At 42.0% G+C, this 15,248-nt stretch overlaps 3 protein-coding genes across 3 annotated transcripts; 2 read left to right on the top strand and 1 right to left on the bottom strand.

Annotated features, from left to right (window-relative positions):
- The first annotated feature begins 560 nt into the window (after nt 1-560).
- pink1 (PTEN induced kinase 1) lies at nt 561-5,927 on the top strand. The gene is made up of 8 exons (XM_080496518.1): nt 561-1,004; nt 1,449-1,718; nt 1,796-1,899; nt 1,999-2,181; nt 2,323-2,486; nt 2,588-2,715; nt 3,169-3,399; nt 4,724-5,927. Exons 1-8 carry the CDS (start codon nt 648-650, stop codon nt 5,006-5,008), a joined length of 1,722 nt encoding a protein of 573 aa, XP_080352644.1. The 5' UTR covers nt 561-647; the 3' UTR covers nt 5,009-5,927.
- A 412-nt stretch (nt 5,928-6,339) lies between these two features.
- Nucleotides 6,340-8,884, bottom strand: LOC308130906 (tubulin alpha chain; the record flags this gene model as incomplete). Its single annotated transcript, XM_080497418.1, has 4 exons — nt 8,802-8,884; nt 7,642-7,864; nt 7,411-7,559; nt 6,340-7,320 (listed from the first exon to the last, which is right to left on the bottom strand). The coding sequence occupies exons 1-4, from the start codon at nt 8,802-8,804 to the stop codon at nt 6,340-6,342; spliced, it is 1,356 nt and encodes a 451-aa protein (XP_080353544.1). The 5' UTR covers nt 8,805-8,884.
- Nucleotides 8,885-10,589: 1,705 nt separating this feature from the next.
- agmat (agmatinase (putative)) lies at nt 10,590-14,600 on the top strand. Its single transcript, XM_080497419.1, has 7 exons — nt 10,590-10,913; nt 11,669-11,871; nt 12,073-12,121; nt 12,289-12,484; nt 13,996-14,175; nt 14,260-14,344; nt 14,415-14,600. The coding sequence occupies exons 1-7, from the start codon at nt 10,627-10,629 to the stop codon at nt 14,486-14,488; spliced, it is 1,074 nt and encodes a 357-aa protein (XP_080353545.1). The 5' UTR covers nt 10,590-10,626; the 3' UTR covers nt 14,489-14,600.
- The last annotated feature ends 648 nt before the right edge of the window (nt 14,601-15,248 follow it).

Here is a 15,248-nt window from a genome sequence, read left to right as displayed (position 1 = left end):
AAACAACAGGACCGATTGAGAGTTGTGAACCTCTGTAGACCTCGCTGCAGGAGCAAATAACTAACATGTAAATGACATGGCAGCCACACAATTTATTTAGACGTACAGTATTTACATATTCAAGATGAGCTGCGGAAGTTCAAAGAGAAAGGGGGGAAAGCCAATTTGATTGACTTTTAATGGGGTGTGGTTGTGAGAATCTTGGAAATTACTGATTTACTGGAAATGTCACGAGCAAGTATTTACAGATATTGGTCTGAAAAAGAGGAAATGTTAATGAGCTGGATGCCTTATTGATGCCAAACATCAATGATGTATGGAAATACTATATAAGTTGATAGGCTGCAGTTGCAGAAGAGCACACTCTGTGCCATAACTGCAATTTAAGTTATTAATCCTCATAAAATGACTAATAACTGAGGCTACAGTTCAAGATGCACAAATCTGACAGGAGACCATCAGAAGAAGGTTGTCGCTTGCGCTGTTAACACTACCAATAAATCTACAGCAGAAGAAGAAGCGTCACCTCTGCGCATGCGCAGCGGCTGTTGTTTGTTTACATAACACTGTCATTTTCAGCGCTGCTTCCATAAACGACCGACGAGCAAACAACACCAGTAACTTAATTTGCCTTCCCGGGGTAAACTATGTCTGTGAAACACGCCATTAGCCGGGGACTCGAGTTGGGCCGGTCGGTCTTTCAGCTGGGTCTTTTAAAATCTGCTGGCCGAGTCGCAGCTAAGCTCCGAGCTGACCGATTGCGTGTAGGCCCGGCGGTCCGCACCGTTCAGCCTCAGGCTTTCCTGCCGTCTCGGTACCGCTACTACCGCACCTCTCTGAAGGGCCTGGCAGCCCAGCTCCAGTCCGCCTGCTTCCGGAGAAGGTTTATCGGCGGATCCCCTCGTAACAGAGCCGTGTTTCTAGCTTTCGGACTCGGTGTGGGTCTCATCGAGCAGCAGCTGGAGGATGACAGGAAGAGTGCGGCGACATGTCAGGAGATCCAGGTACAGTGTTCACACTTAATCTACGCAAACACACTTCATGTACTGCATAGTAAACACAACTTTTAGAAAGTTAAGTTCATCACCAAAGTGAAAGACTTTTTTTTTTTTTTTTTACTTTCTGCAGTTATCAGATGTATTCCGATTAATGTTCTACCAGTCTTCTACCAAGTTCAGTATTTCTAAGGTGACCCTTTTGAGTATGTATTTTTTTATTTAAATCAAATATTTTGATTACATTATAAAATCTATATATTTGTCGTTTTTGAGAGAATTCATTTTCTTAGGATAGATGAATGCTCCACTTTCTTTCAAAGTTTCCCTATTTGTGAACTTTGTTTCTAATCGTGGTGCAGACACGAGACAGTCTGTTGTCCTTGCGATGGCGTGGAATGCGCACACACCTACTTTTGTGTATCTCTAAATATAATGTATCTGCATTTTCAGGCCGTATTTAGTAAGAGAAGATTCCAGACTCCACTCAAGCCATTCACCTCTGGATATAAATTGGATGACTACATCATTGGCAACCAGATAGGGAAAGGCTCCAATGCAGCTGTTTACGAGGCTGCCACTCAGTTGGCTCCTCCAAAGAAAATTGACAGCTCCCTGGTACAGATGAGAGAAGATGAAGAGGAGAGTCACACGACTCCATCCCTGACATGCTGCTCACTGAGAAACTTCCCCATGGCCATCAAGATGATGTGGAACTTTGGGGTTTGTATTCTGTGGCACAATTCTGCTTCATTTTCTCTTTGAAATGGTTGTGTAAATCCAGGGCTGTTTGTTTGCAGGCGGGGTCATCGAGTGAGGCAATATTAAAATCCATGTCCCACGAGCTTGTTCCTGCAGGTCCTCTAGCTTTGAAGAAGGAAACAGAACAAGTTACTCTGGATGGGTAGGCATTAAGTGTTCAACACTTTGATTCTTGTCCTTCATTACTGACAGGAGAATGGAAAGATTCTTACGTGTATGTCTGTTTTCCCTTTACATGCAGACATTTTGGAGTTGTGCCCAAACGAGTGTTGGCTCACCCCAATGTGATCCGGGTGTACCGGGCTTTCACAGCAGACGTCCCACTGCTTCCAGGAGCCCAGGACGAGTATCCAGATGTTCTTCCTGCCAGGCTCAACCCAGCAGGGCTGGGCAACAACCGCACTCTTTTTCTTGTTATGAAAAAGTGAGATCAATCAACTCTCACCCTCTCTCTTCACTCAGTTTCATCGAAAAAGTTTTTTAAACAAATGTCACTTTCTCCAGTCAAATTTTATATTGCATTTTCAAGCCAAAGGTCAAAAATACAAATTTTTTTGTATCGTAGTTACCCCTGCACACTTCGACAATACCTTGAAGCGTCTACACCGAACCGCAAGCTGGGCTCTCTGATGGTGCTGCAGCTCCTTGAGGGAGTCGATCATCTGTGCAGGCAGGGTGTCGCTCACAGGGATCTCAAATCAGACAACGTGCTGTTGGAATTTGACTCTGGTTCGTTAAACTAAAGACGGCTTAAACAGAGCCCTTCCAACGTTAACATGTGCTTCTGGCCCTTGCTTTTTTAGTAATATGTACTTTTTGTTTTTTGGCAGATGGTTGTCCTCGTTTAGTGATCACTGACTTTGGCTGCTGCCTGGCCCAGAGTGACTCCAGTTTACAGCTGCCCTTCAACAGTGTGTGGGTCAGCAGAGGAGGAAATGCCTCCCTTATGGCTCCTGAGGTAACCTTAAATAGATCTTTACCTCATGTCAGTTGCTGAGCTATTTATTATTGACCACAATTACCTCCATACATGTATTCAGATGTCAGTTAAAAAAAAAAGGAACGTGCATTGTGAAGGCAGATAGTAATAGAGGATTGGATTATGCAGCTTTCAGCTGTACACGTCTACTGTTTGCACAGGGCTTTAAATATCACAGGGAACAATTTAATGTGTGGTTATGAGGTATTTTACTTTGCAACATACAAGACTAAAGACAGAAACCAAAAACGATCCGATACCCCGACAGCAAACACCTGGAACGTTTACATACCCAAAGGGTTTTTCCTGTTTAGTTCTGCTTCAAAATGAGTCACAATGTTAAATAAAGATTGACACAAACTCGTAATTTTTTTTCACAAATAACTACAGTTGGGCACTCGATTAATCACAAGCATTTCTCTTTGTTTTAAGGTGGCCACTGCAGTTCCAGGATCTGGTGTGGTGATCGACTACAGCAAGGCCGACGCCTGGGCTGTTGGGGCCATTTCCTATGAGATATTCGGACAGCAGAACCCGTTCTATCGTACGGTGGGACTCGAGAGCAGGAAGTATCAGGAGAAGCACCTCCCTCATCTGCCATCCAGTGTTCCAGCTGATGTGCAATTCGTGGTACAATTACTCCTCAGGAGGAATCCCAGCAAGGTATACCAGGGTCTGCGAGGGAATTGTTTAAACACTACGTGCTTTTTTTCCATCATTAGTATCTGTTGAGATTCACATTGTTTCCTTCATTGTTAAACTTACAAGGTTCCAGAAAACTTTCAAGGCTCATTAATTGGTTTTAATATTTAAATAAAATAATGCATTATTTAGTTTTAATATTTCAATTAAATAATGCCAATGCATTCAACTACTCCTGTGCAAAAAAAAAAAATTTTTTTTTTAATTATTTCTTTGTTTGAACCTTTATTTCATTCTTTCTATTGCAGGTAGAGACTAAGACTGCATTCACACTATAAGTGAGAGAGGCCCACATCAGAATGTTTTTGTCCGTTTACTGACCCGTCGATTACTTGTTATGATGGTGCAGTCTGAAAAGTACAAATCTGAGTACATTTTGTTTTTCCAAGACACTTTCAAACGTGGTACTAAATCACACATTTCAAAGCCAATTCAATGTGAACTGTTTGGTCACAATTCATCTGACTTTGTTGTGCTGACAAATTCTGCACCTTAAGGTGTGTAATTTCCAAGCCTGGAAACTGCTTGCAAACCATCTCTATTTATTTCTTACACTTTAGTTATGATTTTTTTTTTTTTTGTTAAATAAATAAATAAATACTGAAAAATTCTCAATTGGCCACAAAATTACAGTATTAAAACAGTTTTTTTTCCAAAATAGCTTTTCAATATTTTGATTAGAATTATATATTGTAATATTTATTTCAACAAATTGTTCAAGTTGAAAGCCTAAACTTGTGAGAAGTGATCAGAACTCATTGTCCTGCAACCTTTTCAATCTGTCTATGTATGTTTTTTCAGGGTTTCACATTCGAAGGCCGGGTTTCAGAAGCTAAAGCAAATACAAACTCAATGTTTTGCGCATTATTTTTTGGGATATATACGTTAGACTGACATAAGTTAGAGGATAATTGTGAAAGTAAAAAAAAAATTTGCTGGTTCGATAGTAAAAGAATGACCTGGAAGTTGAATGTTCACAATTATATGACACTGCATGGGAGAGATTTCTGATGTCTTCCTCTCTATTATAAATGGATCTTTCTGCAGCTGGTTACAATCCTATTTTGCATTTTCAATATAGAATAACTGAACAGTGCTTCTTAAACTGTAATCTTTTGAAATGATATGTATCAATGTTTACTGAATCAAACTGAACACTTAGAATTCTGTGTATCCTGGTAAACATAAATGCGAGCTCTCTTCCAGTCTGCTTGTGTTTTAAAAGCGTCTGGGCAACAATGATTATTAACCTTCCCTCCGCGTCTATGCCATTGTTCCCCTGCAGCGTCCCAGTGCTCGTGTGGCTGCCAACATGCTGCATCTCAGCCTCTGGGGTCGTAGAGCACTGGCCAATCAGGATAGTGCAGGCACGAAGAAGCTTGCCGATTGGTTGCTGTGCCAATCTGCTCTGGTTCTCCTGAAGGGCTGCAGTGGACCCAGAGGGAACCGGGTGGAGGCGGAGCTTCAGAGGTGCTTCCTGGCTAATCTGGACCTGGAGGACCTGCGCACTGCTGTAGGTTTCCTCCTGTATGGGAGAGAGCAGCGCCAAGCCTGCATCCTATCTGCCTAAATTCACCAAAACGCATCAGTTGAAAGGGATTACCTTGGGTTAAAACCTCAGTAAAATACAGTATATCCGTAGTGTGTACAGTCCTAATGATAACATCTAATTGCTATGTAGTGGAGCAAAAGCATTGCACTTACACTATAAACAACTGTGACTGCTAGTTTGAGTACTTACCATGAGTCAAGTGGATCAAATTGCCCTTATAATGTATTTACTCACCATCTACCCATGTTGTCACTCAGAATGAGTTTATACACATTTCTGAATGTGTTTCACTGGAGGATCAAGATAATGACAGCAGGTGTTCAAATTACCGGTAAATGCTTTCTTTTGTAATCCTTATGCACTCATTTTCATTAGTTACAGTGCAAACTAGTTTTTTGCTGTAACTGTGCATAAATGTGTAGTTATAAAAGCCAATGTTGATATTTCTAACGATGTATTGGATTGACTCCACTGTGTGGGGTGGAAAAGCTTTACCATTCTTTAAAATGGCAGGTTAAACAGAATTAAGCTGATTACGATGTGGCAATTTAAATGATCTGGATTTATGATGCAGATGTATCTGAATGACTTTAAGGTTGGGATTTTTTGCTGGATTTCTTCCTGTTTGCACTTTATGTCCACGTTTGCACTTTTCCTGAGCTGTTATGGCTTGCTGTGTTTGCTGTTAGCTTATACACATATGACATTATCACACTATTTATAATTGATGGGTTTTAGGTCTGTTTCTCCATCTTAGTTTGCTGTCAAAACTAGTCAAATCTACCACTTCCATCTTTATTATCAGTGATGTCAGTCAGGGATATGAGGCTCAGTGTGGTGTGTATGTTTGTAATGTGTATATAGTATCATACTAGAGATTGAAATATTTTGGTTATATGCAGAAATGTATGCAGTGTTTCCGAATAAAACTGAAGATTTAAAGAGTTCTGAATGCATGTTTTTCTTGGTTAATAGATTTAATAAAATGAGTAAAGGTATAATGAGAGTGGACCCACTACAAAATGACAACATAAATGCTCATTTTGACCAAAGATTGCACTCATAATTGAGCTGCTAATATTACAAGATATTCTCAATGAGATATAAATTGCTTTCCATCCTTTCACTACTTTTAGTAATTAGTTTTGCTTCATTATGTCACTCAGCAACTAATAATGGATATTAAAGTAATACAAGGTTTGGATAAATGGCACAAACAATTTCTCATGTTTAACAATTTATTTGAGACAGAGCCAAACTTGATTTTTTACTTTGAACAAAGTCAAACCGTTTGGAATGTATTAAGAACACAATGGATTTCCTTGTGTAACTTGACCATTTGTCCCCCTTTAATACTCCTCCCCTTCCTCCTCTCCCTCACCCTCAATGGAGTCGACTCCGACCTCCTCGTAATCTTTCTCCAGAGCGGCCATGTCCTCTCTGGCCTCGGAGAACTCTCCCTCCTCCATACCCTCGCCCACGTACCAGTGCACAAAGGCACGCTTCGCATACATGAGGTCAAACTTGTGGTCAAGCCGAGCCCAGGCCTCTGCAATAGCAGTGGTGTTGCTCAGCATGCACACTGCCCTCTGCACCTTGGCCAGGTCACCACCAGGAACCACAGTGGGCGGCTGGTAGTTGATGCCCACCTTGAAACCGGTGGGGCACCAGTCCACAAACTGGATGGAACGTTTGGTTTTGATGGTGGCGATGGCGGCGTTCACATCTTTGGGCACCACATCCCCACGGTACAGCAGGCAGCAGGCCATGTATTTACCATGGCGAGGGTCACATTTCACCATCTGATTGGCGGGCTCGAAGCAGGCGTTGGTGATCTCGGACACCGAGAGCTGCTCGTGATAAGCTTTCTCAGCGGAGATGACGGGGGCGTAGGTGGCCAGAGGGAAGTGGATACGAGGATATGGCACCAAGTTGGTCTGGAACTCGGTCAGATCAACATTGAGAGCGCCGTCAAAACGAAGGGAAGCCGTGATGGAGGACACGATCTGACTGATCAGCCTGTTCAGGTTGGTGTAGGTGGGGCGCTCAATGTCGAGGTTCCTACGACAGATGTCATAGATGGCCTCGTTATCTACCATGAAGGCACAGTCGGAGTGCTCCAGGGTGGTGTGGGTGGTCAGGATGGAGTTGTAGGGCTCCACCACAGCAGTGGACACCTGGGGAGCTGGGTAGATGGAGAACTCCAGCTTGGACTTCTTTCCGTAGTCGACAGAGAGACGCTCCATCAGCAGGGAGGTGAAACCAGAGCCGGTTCCACCACCGAAGCTGTGGAACACCAGGAAGCCCTGAAGTCCAGTGCACTGGTCAGCCTGAGGACAGACAGGGAGAGTTAATTACTTGTAGAAAATTTTTTAATTTGTTTTTCCTTTCCAATGGCTCTTGCATTCGAGTGTACCCACCAGCTTGCGGATCCTGTCCAGCACCAAGTCAATGATCTCTTTGCCGATAGTGTAGTGACCACGGGCGTAGTTGTTGGCTGCATCTTCCTTACCCGTGATCAGCTGCTCAGGGTGGAACAGTTGACGGTAGGTTCCAGAGCGCACCTCATCTGAAAATAAAAATGAGAGATTAATGAGACTAAAAGGTTTGATCACAAGACTAATGTAATGTCTGCACCTCTGAGAGTTTACCGATGACAGTGGGCTCCAGGTCCACAAACACAGCTCTAGGCACGTGCTTTCCAGCTCCTGTCTCACTGAAGAAGGTGTTGAAGGAGTCGTCTCCACCACCGATGGCCTTGTCGCTAGGCATCTGTCCATCAGGCTGGATCCCATGTTCCAGGCAGTAAAGCTCCCAGCAGGCATTGCCAATCTGGACTCCAGCCTGACCCACGTGGATTGAAATACACTCACGCTGGGGTTTGGAGAGAGAATATTTAGAATAAAAAGTCTTGCACATGAAACAAAGAAAAAATATTTATAGACAGGAATTTAAATAACAATCCAGAATAAACGCATTTGCTCGGGGTGCATATGGTAATTTTTTTTTCTATTTCGTAATACAATTCAATGAAAAGACACAGATGTATGAAAAGCATTTATGATTAAATCATCTATTTGTAAAAACAGTACGTCTGACTGATGCTCAGTGATTTATTTAACGGAGGCCAAAAGCATTTCGTGCTGCGACACAAAACTGACTTGCGCATAGAAAGAGAGAAAGGATTATCTAGGTCAGATATGCCTCTGTCGCTGTCTCTTTAAAAATGGATATTCTAATTTTGCTGGGGTTCTATGCATAATTAAAATTTTATATTACACTATCTGCACGACGGATTTTCAATATGGCTCGATTTTACGCAGCAGATCAAATTAATAATTTGCTATAACGCGGAAATTTTGTTCACACGGCCGCAGCCATTTGGGTGGAACATATGCAATAATAGGTTATTCAATCAGGCTGGCAATCTGGAAGCCAAATAAATGTGAAAACAAAGGTCTGGAAAAGGCATGTAAGCAGATTTAGACGTTGAGTTTTTATCCTAAAGAGGATTAGTCGTTAGCAGGGCACGCATGCATGCAGTGTACAATGAATACAAACCTAACAATGTGTCGACGTTTTTCTTATATATGCATTGATGAATAAATTATTTAAGGTGATAACAAGCTTCTGGAAAAGAAATAGACACAAAAGAAAACGCAGTGTTGGGGGGGTGGGGTGAGGGGGTGGGGTGGGGAAATTACCCCCAAAATGCAATATTTTATTGATTTATTAAAGATCGAACGCTCGAAACATTACACGCGCATGTATAAAAAAAAAAAATACAAATTAGAATTATAGTCGTGCTTACCATGATGGCTCGTCGATATTATACAATGTAATGAGACAAGTCTTGAAGAGTGCAGAGGCTGAGGCGCGGGGTGTCTGGAGCGGTTCTCGTCACGACGCTGCGCGCGGAGGTTCAGGTGAAGCGCGCATAACGAAAACTCCTCTCCGTCCGCCGCCTCCCAACAACACCCGCTGTGAGATATAGGCCCCCCCACAGGAAGACTGCGTGCCACAAAATACACATGCAAAAAGCTTAAAAATGACCGATGAGTATGTTAAGCATGTCAACATATTTGGTATCGTCCTCAATTCACCAAGAACAATGTTGTGTACAATGATGAGACAAAGGCTTAACACGGAGATAGACATGCTGTCGTGTTTTGTTTTTCTATAAATTCAACAACAGAGAAAAAAATTTTACGAACAAAGAAAACCCTTTCAATAAAATGGAAAATCTCCTTACGTTTCGTCACATCACTGAATCTGGATTGAATTCACCCTTCCTCCATAACTTCACTACAAATCCTGCAACTGGAAACATGTACCTGGTCTGATTTCAGGAACAAGGCTCCAGAACTTGCACTTTTCAATGGGAATATATCTCACTTCACTATTGTCCTTATGTGTCCGAGTGAACTACTGCTCTTGAAACACTGTAATTGACCACATGCACAACCATTTGCATTACATTTGAAAATTCCTCCTTATGGATGATGCAGTGGATGCTGATGAAATTGAGCATTTAGTCTTTTGTGTTTTTTTCCATGAGGCCAACAAGACCCTTCTCTTTATTGCCTCGCATGTTTGGGGCACCATCAGTACACACACTTATACATTTGAAATGATTTTCCTCCAAAAAAATACCAAATGTGTATTCAGAAATTCGAATCCTCAACCCCTTGTTTGGCCATGAAGTGGTCATAAGCACAACTTTTGCTCTCGAGAAGAGTTTTATTGGGGGGGGGGGGGGGGGGGGGCGTACGTCACCCAAACCCACAGCTGATTAAGATTTTGCTGCTCACAAAGCAAGGCAGATAGCTGTGCTATTTTAGACTGACTGAGCAGATAGTTTTCATTGAATTTTAGATGCACCGTTTTGAAATGGCCTCCAAGTTTGTTTGAATTAAGCATATTAAGCAGCACAGAGAGTTCATGCTGAACAAATACAAATGAATCTGTCGACTTCTCCTGAAATGTGGTATCTTGTTTTTAATGGGAACACTTAAAGTTTACCTCTTCATATTGATTTTCATTGGCTGCTCTGAGTGACTCAGGTCACAAAGGCCAGGTCCGCCACTGGTCCTGGTTGTTGTACTAGTGCGCTGAATTGTCTTTCTCGTGAGGAAACAGAGCTACTAGTACATGGATCTTAAGTTGGATATCAAAGATATTTAATAAATGCTCAAATGACTTTCCATAACTGGCTGAAGTGGTAAAATGTATGTATGTATGTGAATATGCAAATGTGAAATGTGAAGGAGCTTATCAGGTAACACAGTATCTTGGCAGAAGAGCCTCTTTTCTTGTTTTGTTACTAATGAATTCATGATGGGGCTTGTGAATGTTGCCTTCAAGGACCTGATACCGTTTTCCTCTGTCTGAGAATTGAAAGCATAACCCTGAAACAATATAAATAAATGTATCAATTACTTGATACAATGCAGGCAGTGTACCCGCAATAAAATGATCAAAGTGTTTCACGCAATGAAATAGTGTGTGCTTGTGATTTGACATTTGAGACAAAGTGTACCTCAGACGGTGGTGGCTAATATTCCCAGCTTCAATGAACACATCATGTTAGTGGAATAGCGGCGCGCCACCTACCGGGTTTACTTCAGAACCCAAACATGTTGGGACTCAGGAGGAAGTTGGCACCTGCTGCTTTTGCGGATTTCTTTTTACCAGTACGCCAAATTGCGGTTCCCTCCAGGGCGAAGCAACTCCCAGCCATAACCCCAAAGAGAGACTGCTCAGGGAAACGCTTCAATGTTCCTCCGAGCGCCGAGTTTGTTGCACGGGTGTCGGGTATCCCCACCATGGCCAGATTACCGTTCCAGGAATCTGCAGCCGGACTGGACGCAGCCTTCATCGGGGTACCGATCGACACCGGGACCTCCAACAGACCTGGAGCAAGGTGCAGAGTTTCTACATTTCTGCTCATTTCCATTGCACCGTCTAAAAAACAGTCTAAAGGCCTGCGGATAAATACTATACACAAAATGCTTCTGGAGAAACAAAACTTAATTTAATGCAACATTTGAGACGTTTAAAGCATGAATACCACGCGTTATTTAGGGTGCCAAGTCAAGTGTCTCTCCTATTGTTTGAACATTTTAAATCAGGTTTACTGTTTTGAAACTGCACCAACTTGATTAGGTACACATAAACAAGTAATCATTAACACAAATAGTTAATGGACAACTTGTGATCAGGATAGTGAACGAGACTGGCTGGTTTGATCTTTTCAGGATTTGCTGAACCACTTCGTTCATGTTTACAGAGAATGGAGAATGGTTGAAAACAAAAGCAGAACAAATATCCAGTGAACAACGGTTTTCTCGGCTAGAATCCCTTGGTAGTGTCAGAATAGTCTGGGTGCATTTACTCCCTGTGTGTGGGGTGCTTTGGCTTCCTCCTAAAGTCTTGAAAGCTGCATTTGAGGCTAATTTATGAGTCGAATTACCTGTTTCTGTGTGTTTGTCATGTGATGGACTGGTTACCTCTCCAGGATGTACATTCTTTGCAGTGGAGCTCCAGCAATGCTGAGCTGGATAAAGCAATACAGAAATAGAAGTATTGCACATCGATGATTTCTTTTTTATTTATTCACTCAAATTATTTCAGCATTGACATCTATAACACTATACATTTCCTATACTGTCTCCACAGGTTTGGCCCACGCCAGATCAGAGTTGAATCTGCTTTACTCAGGTCTTACAACAGCGGCACCAGAGCAGCACCTTACGAGTCCCTCATGGTGGCCGATATTGGAGATGTCAATGTGAATTTGTATGACCTGAAGGACACCTGCAGACGTATCACAGAGACATACAGGAAAGTCGTGGCTACTGGGTGCATCCCTCTCACAATGGGTGAGTGACTCGGCGAAAAACAGACTCGAAAGAGAAACACTTCCAGTGCCTGTCGATTTTCCTGCTGAGATCCATCTACTAAATGTTTTGTAACTTCGTAAGTGAATAAAGTCTTAGCTAAGGAGTTTAATGATTAACCTTTTAAATAGCTCAGTTACATGTGGGTCAAAGTTTAATCAAATTACATTTTGATGTCTGCAGGTGGTGATCATACAATCGCATACCCAATCTTGCAAGCTGTTGCTGAAAAGTAAGTATATTTCAATGCCAAGTAAGAAGTATGCATAATCCATATTGCTAAAAGTCGGGATTGTTTATTCAGTCTGCTTCTTTGAATAAAGTATTTGTCAATATTTTTACATGCATGGATCAATAGTGAAGAATGGATCTTTGTAATGTTATCTTTTTACTTGTCAGGCATGGCCCAGTCGGTTTAATCCATGTTGATGCTCATGCTGACACCAGTGATGTTGCCTTGGGAGAGAAGATTTGGCATGGGACTCCATTTAGACGCTGTGTTGACGAAGGGCTACTGGACTGCAAGAGAGTGGTGCAGATTGGTCTGAGGGGTTCAGGATACTCTCCAGATTCATATGAATGGAGCCGTGCACAGGTACACTGCTTGATTAACTCAACTGAACTCAACTTTGTTTATATAGCACTTTAAAGCAACCACAGCTGAACTGTACATAAATAGCCATAAAAACCTAAAAATATAAAGTGCGAACAATAGATCTATGAAGAATACAATAAAATGGCAACAACTGAAAAGGCTCTGTCCCTTCTGAGCTTCCGTCTGGACCTCGGTGCCTACAGGGGTGGCTGATCAGCTGACCTGAGGCACCGAGCAGGAGTGTCCGAGTGAAGCAGCTCATGAAGCAAGGTGGGGCGAGACAATTCAAGGACTTAAGAAAACAACTGAAAGAATATCAAAATTAATTCTAAAATGCACGGTCAGCCAATAGGGGGGGGGGGGGGGGGGCAGAATGAGAGTTACGTGTTCAAGTTAGTATTCAAGCTGCTGTGTTCTGAACCAACTGGATGACTGGCTGACTCCAACATAAAGTGCATTCTGGTAATCCAGTCGATATGCAATGAAAGCATGAATTACTGTTTAAAAGTGCTGACGCGCAAGAATTGGCTTCACCTTTGCCAACTTTCTAAGGTAGAAGAACCTTAACTTAACCACTGCGCTTATCTACAGGTCCAGTTTAAAATCACTGCTCATTTTAAAACCCAGGTTTGAAACTGTTGACTTCACGTACGGAGTCACAGGGCCCACAGGAGGGAGGATTCACAGGATCCACTCGGACCACACGCAATCATCTCAGTTTTTTTCTTGTTGAAATTTAAAAAGTTCAAGGCCATCCAGGCTTTAATGCCATCGAGACATGGCAAGTGGGAATGAGAAGGGATCTCTCCACTTCAATAGGACATGTACCTATTAAAAGTAAATTACATGCAGTGCTGAGATACGGCAAAGCATATCAGAAATGTTTTACTACATGATACCCTAGTAACATATTGCATATGATGAACAAAGATCTTGGAGTGTATACAAAGCATCTTTATTGCTTTTTTGCTATCTGCAGCCAGACTGAAATACTGATAATGTAGGAGCAAAATCAGGGAAAGTGTGTTTGTTAAATTAACTACGGGGTAGTGCTGTGGTTATTTTAGGGGAGGTTTCCTGTCATGGTGGAGGAGGATGTTGACACGGAAAGGTAAATAAGTTGGGTTTTTTTGCCACTGTCTATGTGAGCCGTTTTCTTCCAATATGTTTGTTGACTCATTGTATTTTCGCTGTGGATTTAATAAATGGTTGTTTGCTGCAAGAGGAGTGGGCCTGTTGCCATTTTTGAGCCTTTACACAGTGATTGGAGTGGGAGCAAGGAGGCAAAAGGAGGTCTAAGTTGGGTTAAAATCCCCCCAGTAGCCAGTATTAAACTGCCTTCCTATAATAGATAAACTATTAAGCTTCTTATCTTCTGATCTGCTTGCAAAGCTTTGTTTCGACTAATGTGGTCCAATAACGAACATATTCTGGGGGTTTGTTGAATGAAAAGTCCTATTCTGTTTTAATATTAAATATTGAAAATAAACTTTTGTGATGTCATTCTTTAGGGTTTCCGTGTGGTCCAGGTAGAAGAGTGTTGGTTCAAATCTCTAGCACCTCTAATGGCTGAAGTCCGCACTCAGATGGGCAGTGGTCCTGTGTACCTCAGTTTTGATATCGATGCTCTTGACCCAGGCTTTGCTCCTGGAACGGGAACTCCAGAGATAGCGGGGCTCACTCCCATACAGGTAAATGCCATGAAAAACAATTTCTCAAATTCACTCCACCACTCAAATCTTTAACTGTATTTTCCTTGGCTTTGTTGAATTCAGGGTGTTGAAATTGTTCGGGGTTGCCGTGGTCTCAACCTGGTCGGATGCGATTTGGTGGAGGTGGCTCCAGTTTATGACACGACAGGTACTCTTCATTCATCTGTGACTCCATGTCTAATTTTCATAATTTATTTATTTTTCGTTTTGCTCCACAGGAAATACAGCACTGACTGGGGCCAACCTTCTCTTTGAAATGCTGTGCGTCCTCCCAAAAATAAAATACTATTGATCAGCGCAGACCACAGAGATGAGAACAGATAGTTCAACCCACATGTCATCCTCCAGACCCAAGTTTGATTTTGATAAACCTATATGATTTCATCACACTATCATAATTTGAGCTGCGAATAAATTGAATAATGACTAAGATTGTTGTTTTTTGTTTATCATGTTACATTATTCTAGATATCCACCCATCTACAACAACATCCTTTCACCTTCCCAAAGGACACTTACAGCTGCCACTTTTACAGTTGAACTGACTCTTAAATTCTATTTCTTGTACTATTTATGCATGGCGCTTGATTCAGCAGTAGAGTGCATCATGACATGCAATGTTATTTACAAGAGAGATCTGTTTTGGGCAGGACACAGCATTTACTTAGAAACTTACTGATCCACAGTACAATATACAGTACATTACATGCATAAGAGAATAAAATAGTGCTGGGCCAAATGAAACAGTGCCGAGCCGCTTTGTTATCTTCTTCATCTCTATGGTGCTCGATCAGTCAGTTGTCTGTATTTGGAAAACACGCAGAACAAAAATAAAGTTAGTAAACCTCAATCTTCAAACAGACAGTAGGAGTTCTGTGATGGACATTTTCTGCTTCAGGGATGTCATCTTGTTCACCAGTTCACATTAAATACATAGTAGGTGACAGATAACATGTATTCCAGGGTGCCAATCAGGTCTTATTAGGTGTAACCAGCCTAATGTCTTCATGCTCAGGATCATACCACCCAGAATTTGATGGATCTGAAGTTGG

This window comes from Blennius ocellaris, assembly GCF_963422515.1.
Source record: "Blennius ocellaris genome assembly, chromosome: 5".
Taxonomy (NCBI): domain Eukaryota; kingdom Metazoa; phylum Chordata; class Actinopteri; order Blenniiformes; family Blenniidae; genus Blennius; species Blennius ocellaris.
The sequence above is the reverse complement of the archived record's forward strand: the minus strand, read 5'-3'. Positions and strand labels throughout refer to the sequence as shown.

What these genes read in the sequence shown, in the direction of transcription:
- pink1 (XM_080496518.1), top strand. Translation starts at nt 648, where the DNA reads ATGTCTGTGAAACACGCCATTAGCCGGGGACTCGAGTTGGGCCGGTCG. An exon ending in AGATGATGTGGAACTTTGGG is followed by an intron (nt 1,719 to 1,795) that starts GTTTGTATTCTG and finishes GTTTGTTTGCAG; the next exon opens with GCGGGGTCATCGAGTGAGGC. An exon ending in CTTTTTCTTGTTATGAAAAA is followed by an intron (nt 2,182 to 2,322) that starts GTGAGATCAATC and finishes TTTGTATCGTAG; the next exon opens with TTACCCCTGCACACTTCGAC.
- agmat (XM_080497419.1), top strand. Translation starts at nt 10,627, where the DNA reads ATGTTGGGACTCAGGAGGAAGTTGGCACCTGCTGCTTTTGCGGATTTC. An exon ending in TTGCAAGCTGTTGCTGAAAA is followed by an intron (nt 12,122 to 12,288) that starts GTAAGTATATTT and finishes TTTACTTGTCAG; the next exon opens with GCATGGCCCAGTCGGTTTAA. An exon ending in CGGGGCTCACTCCCATACAG is followed by an intron (nt 14,176 to 14,259) that starts GTAAATGCCATG and finishes TGTTGAATTCAG; the next exon opens with GGTGTTGAAATTGTTCGGGG.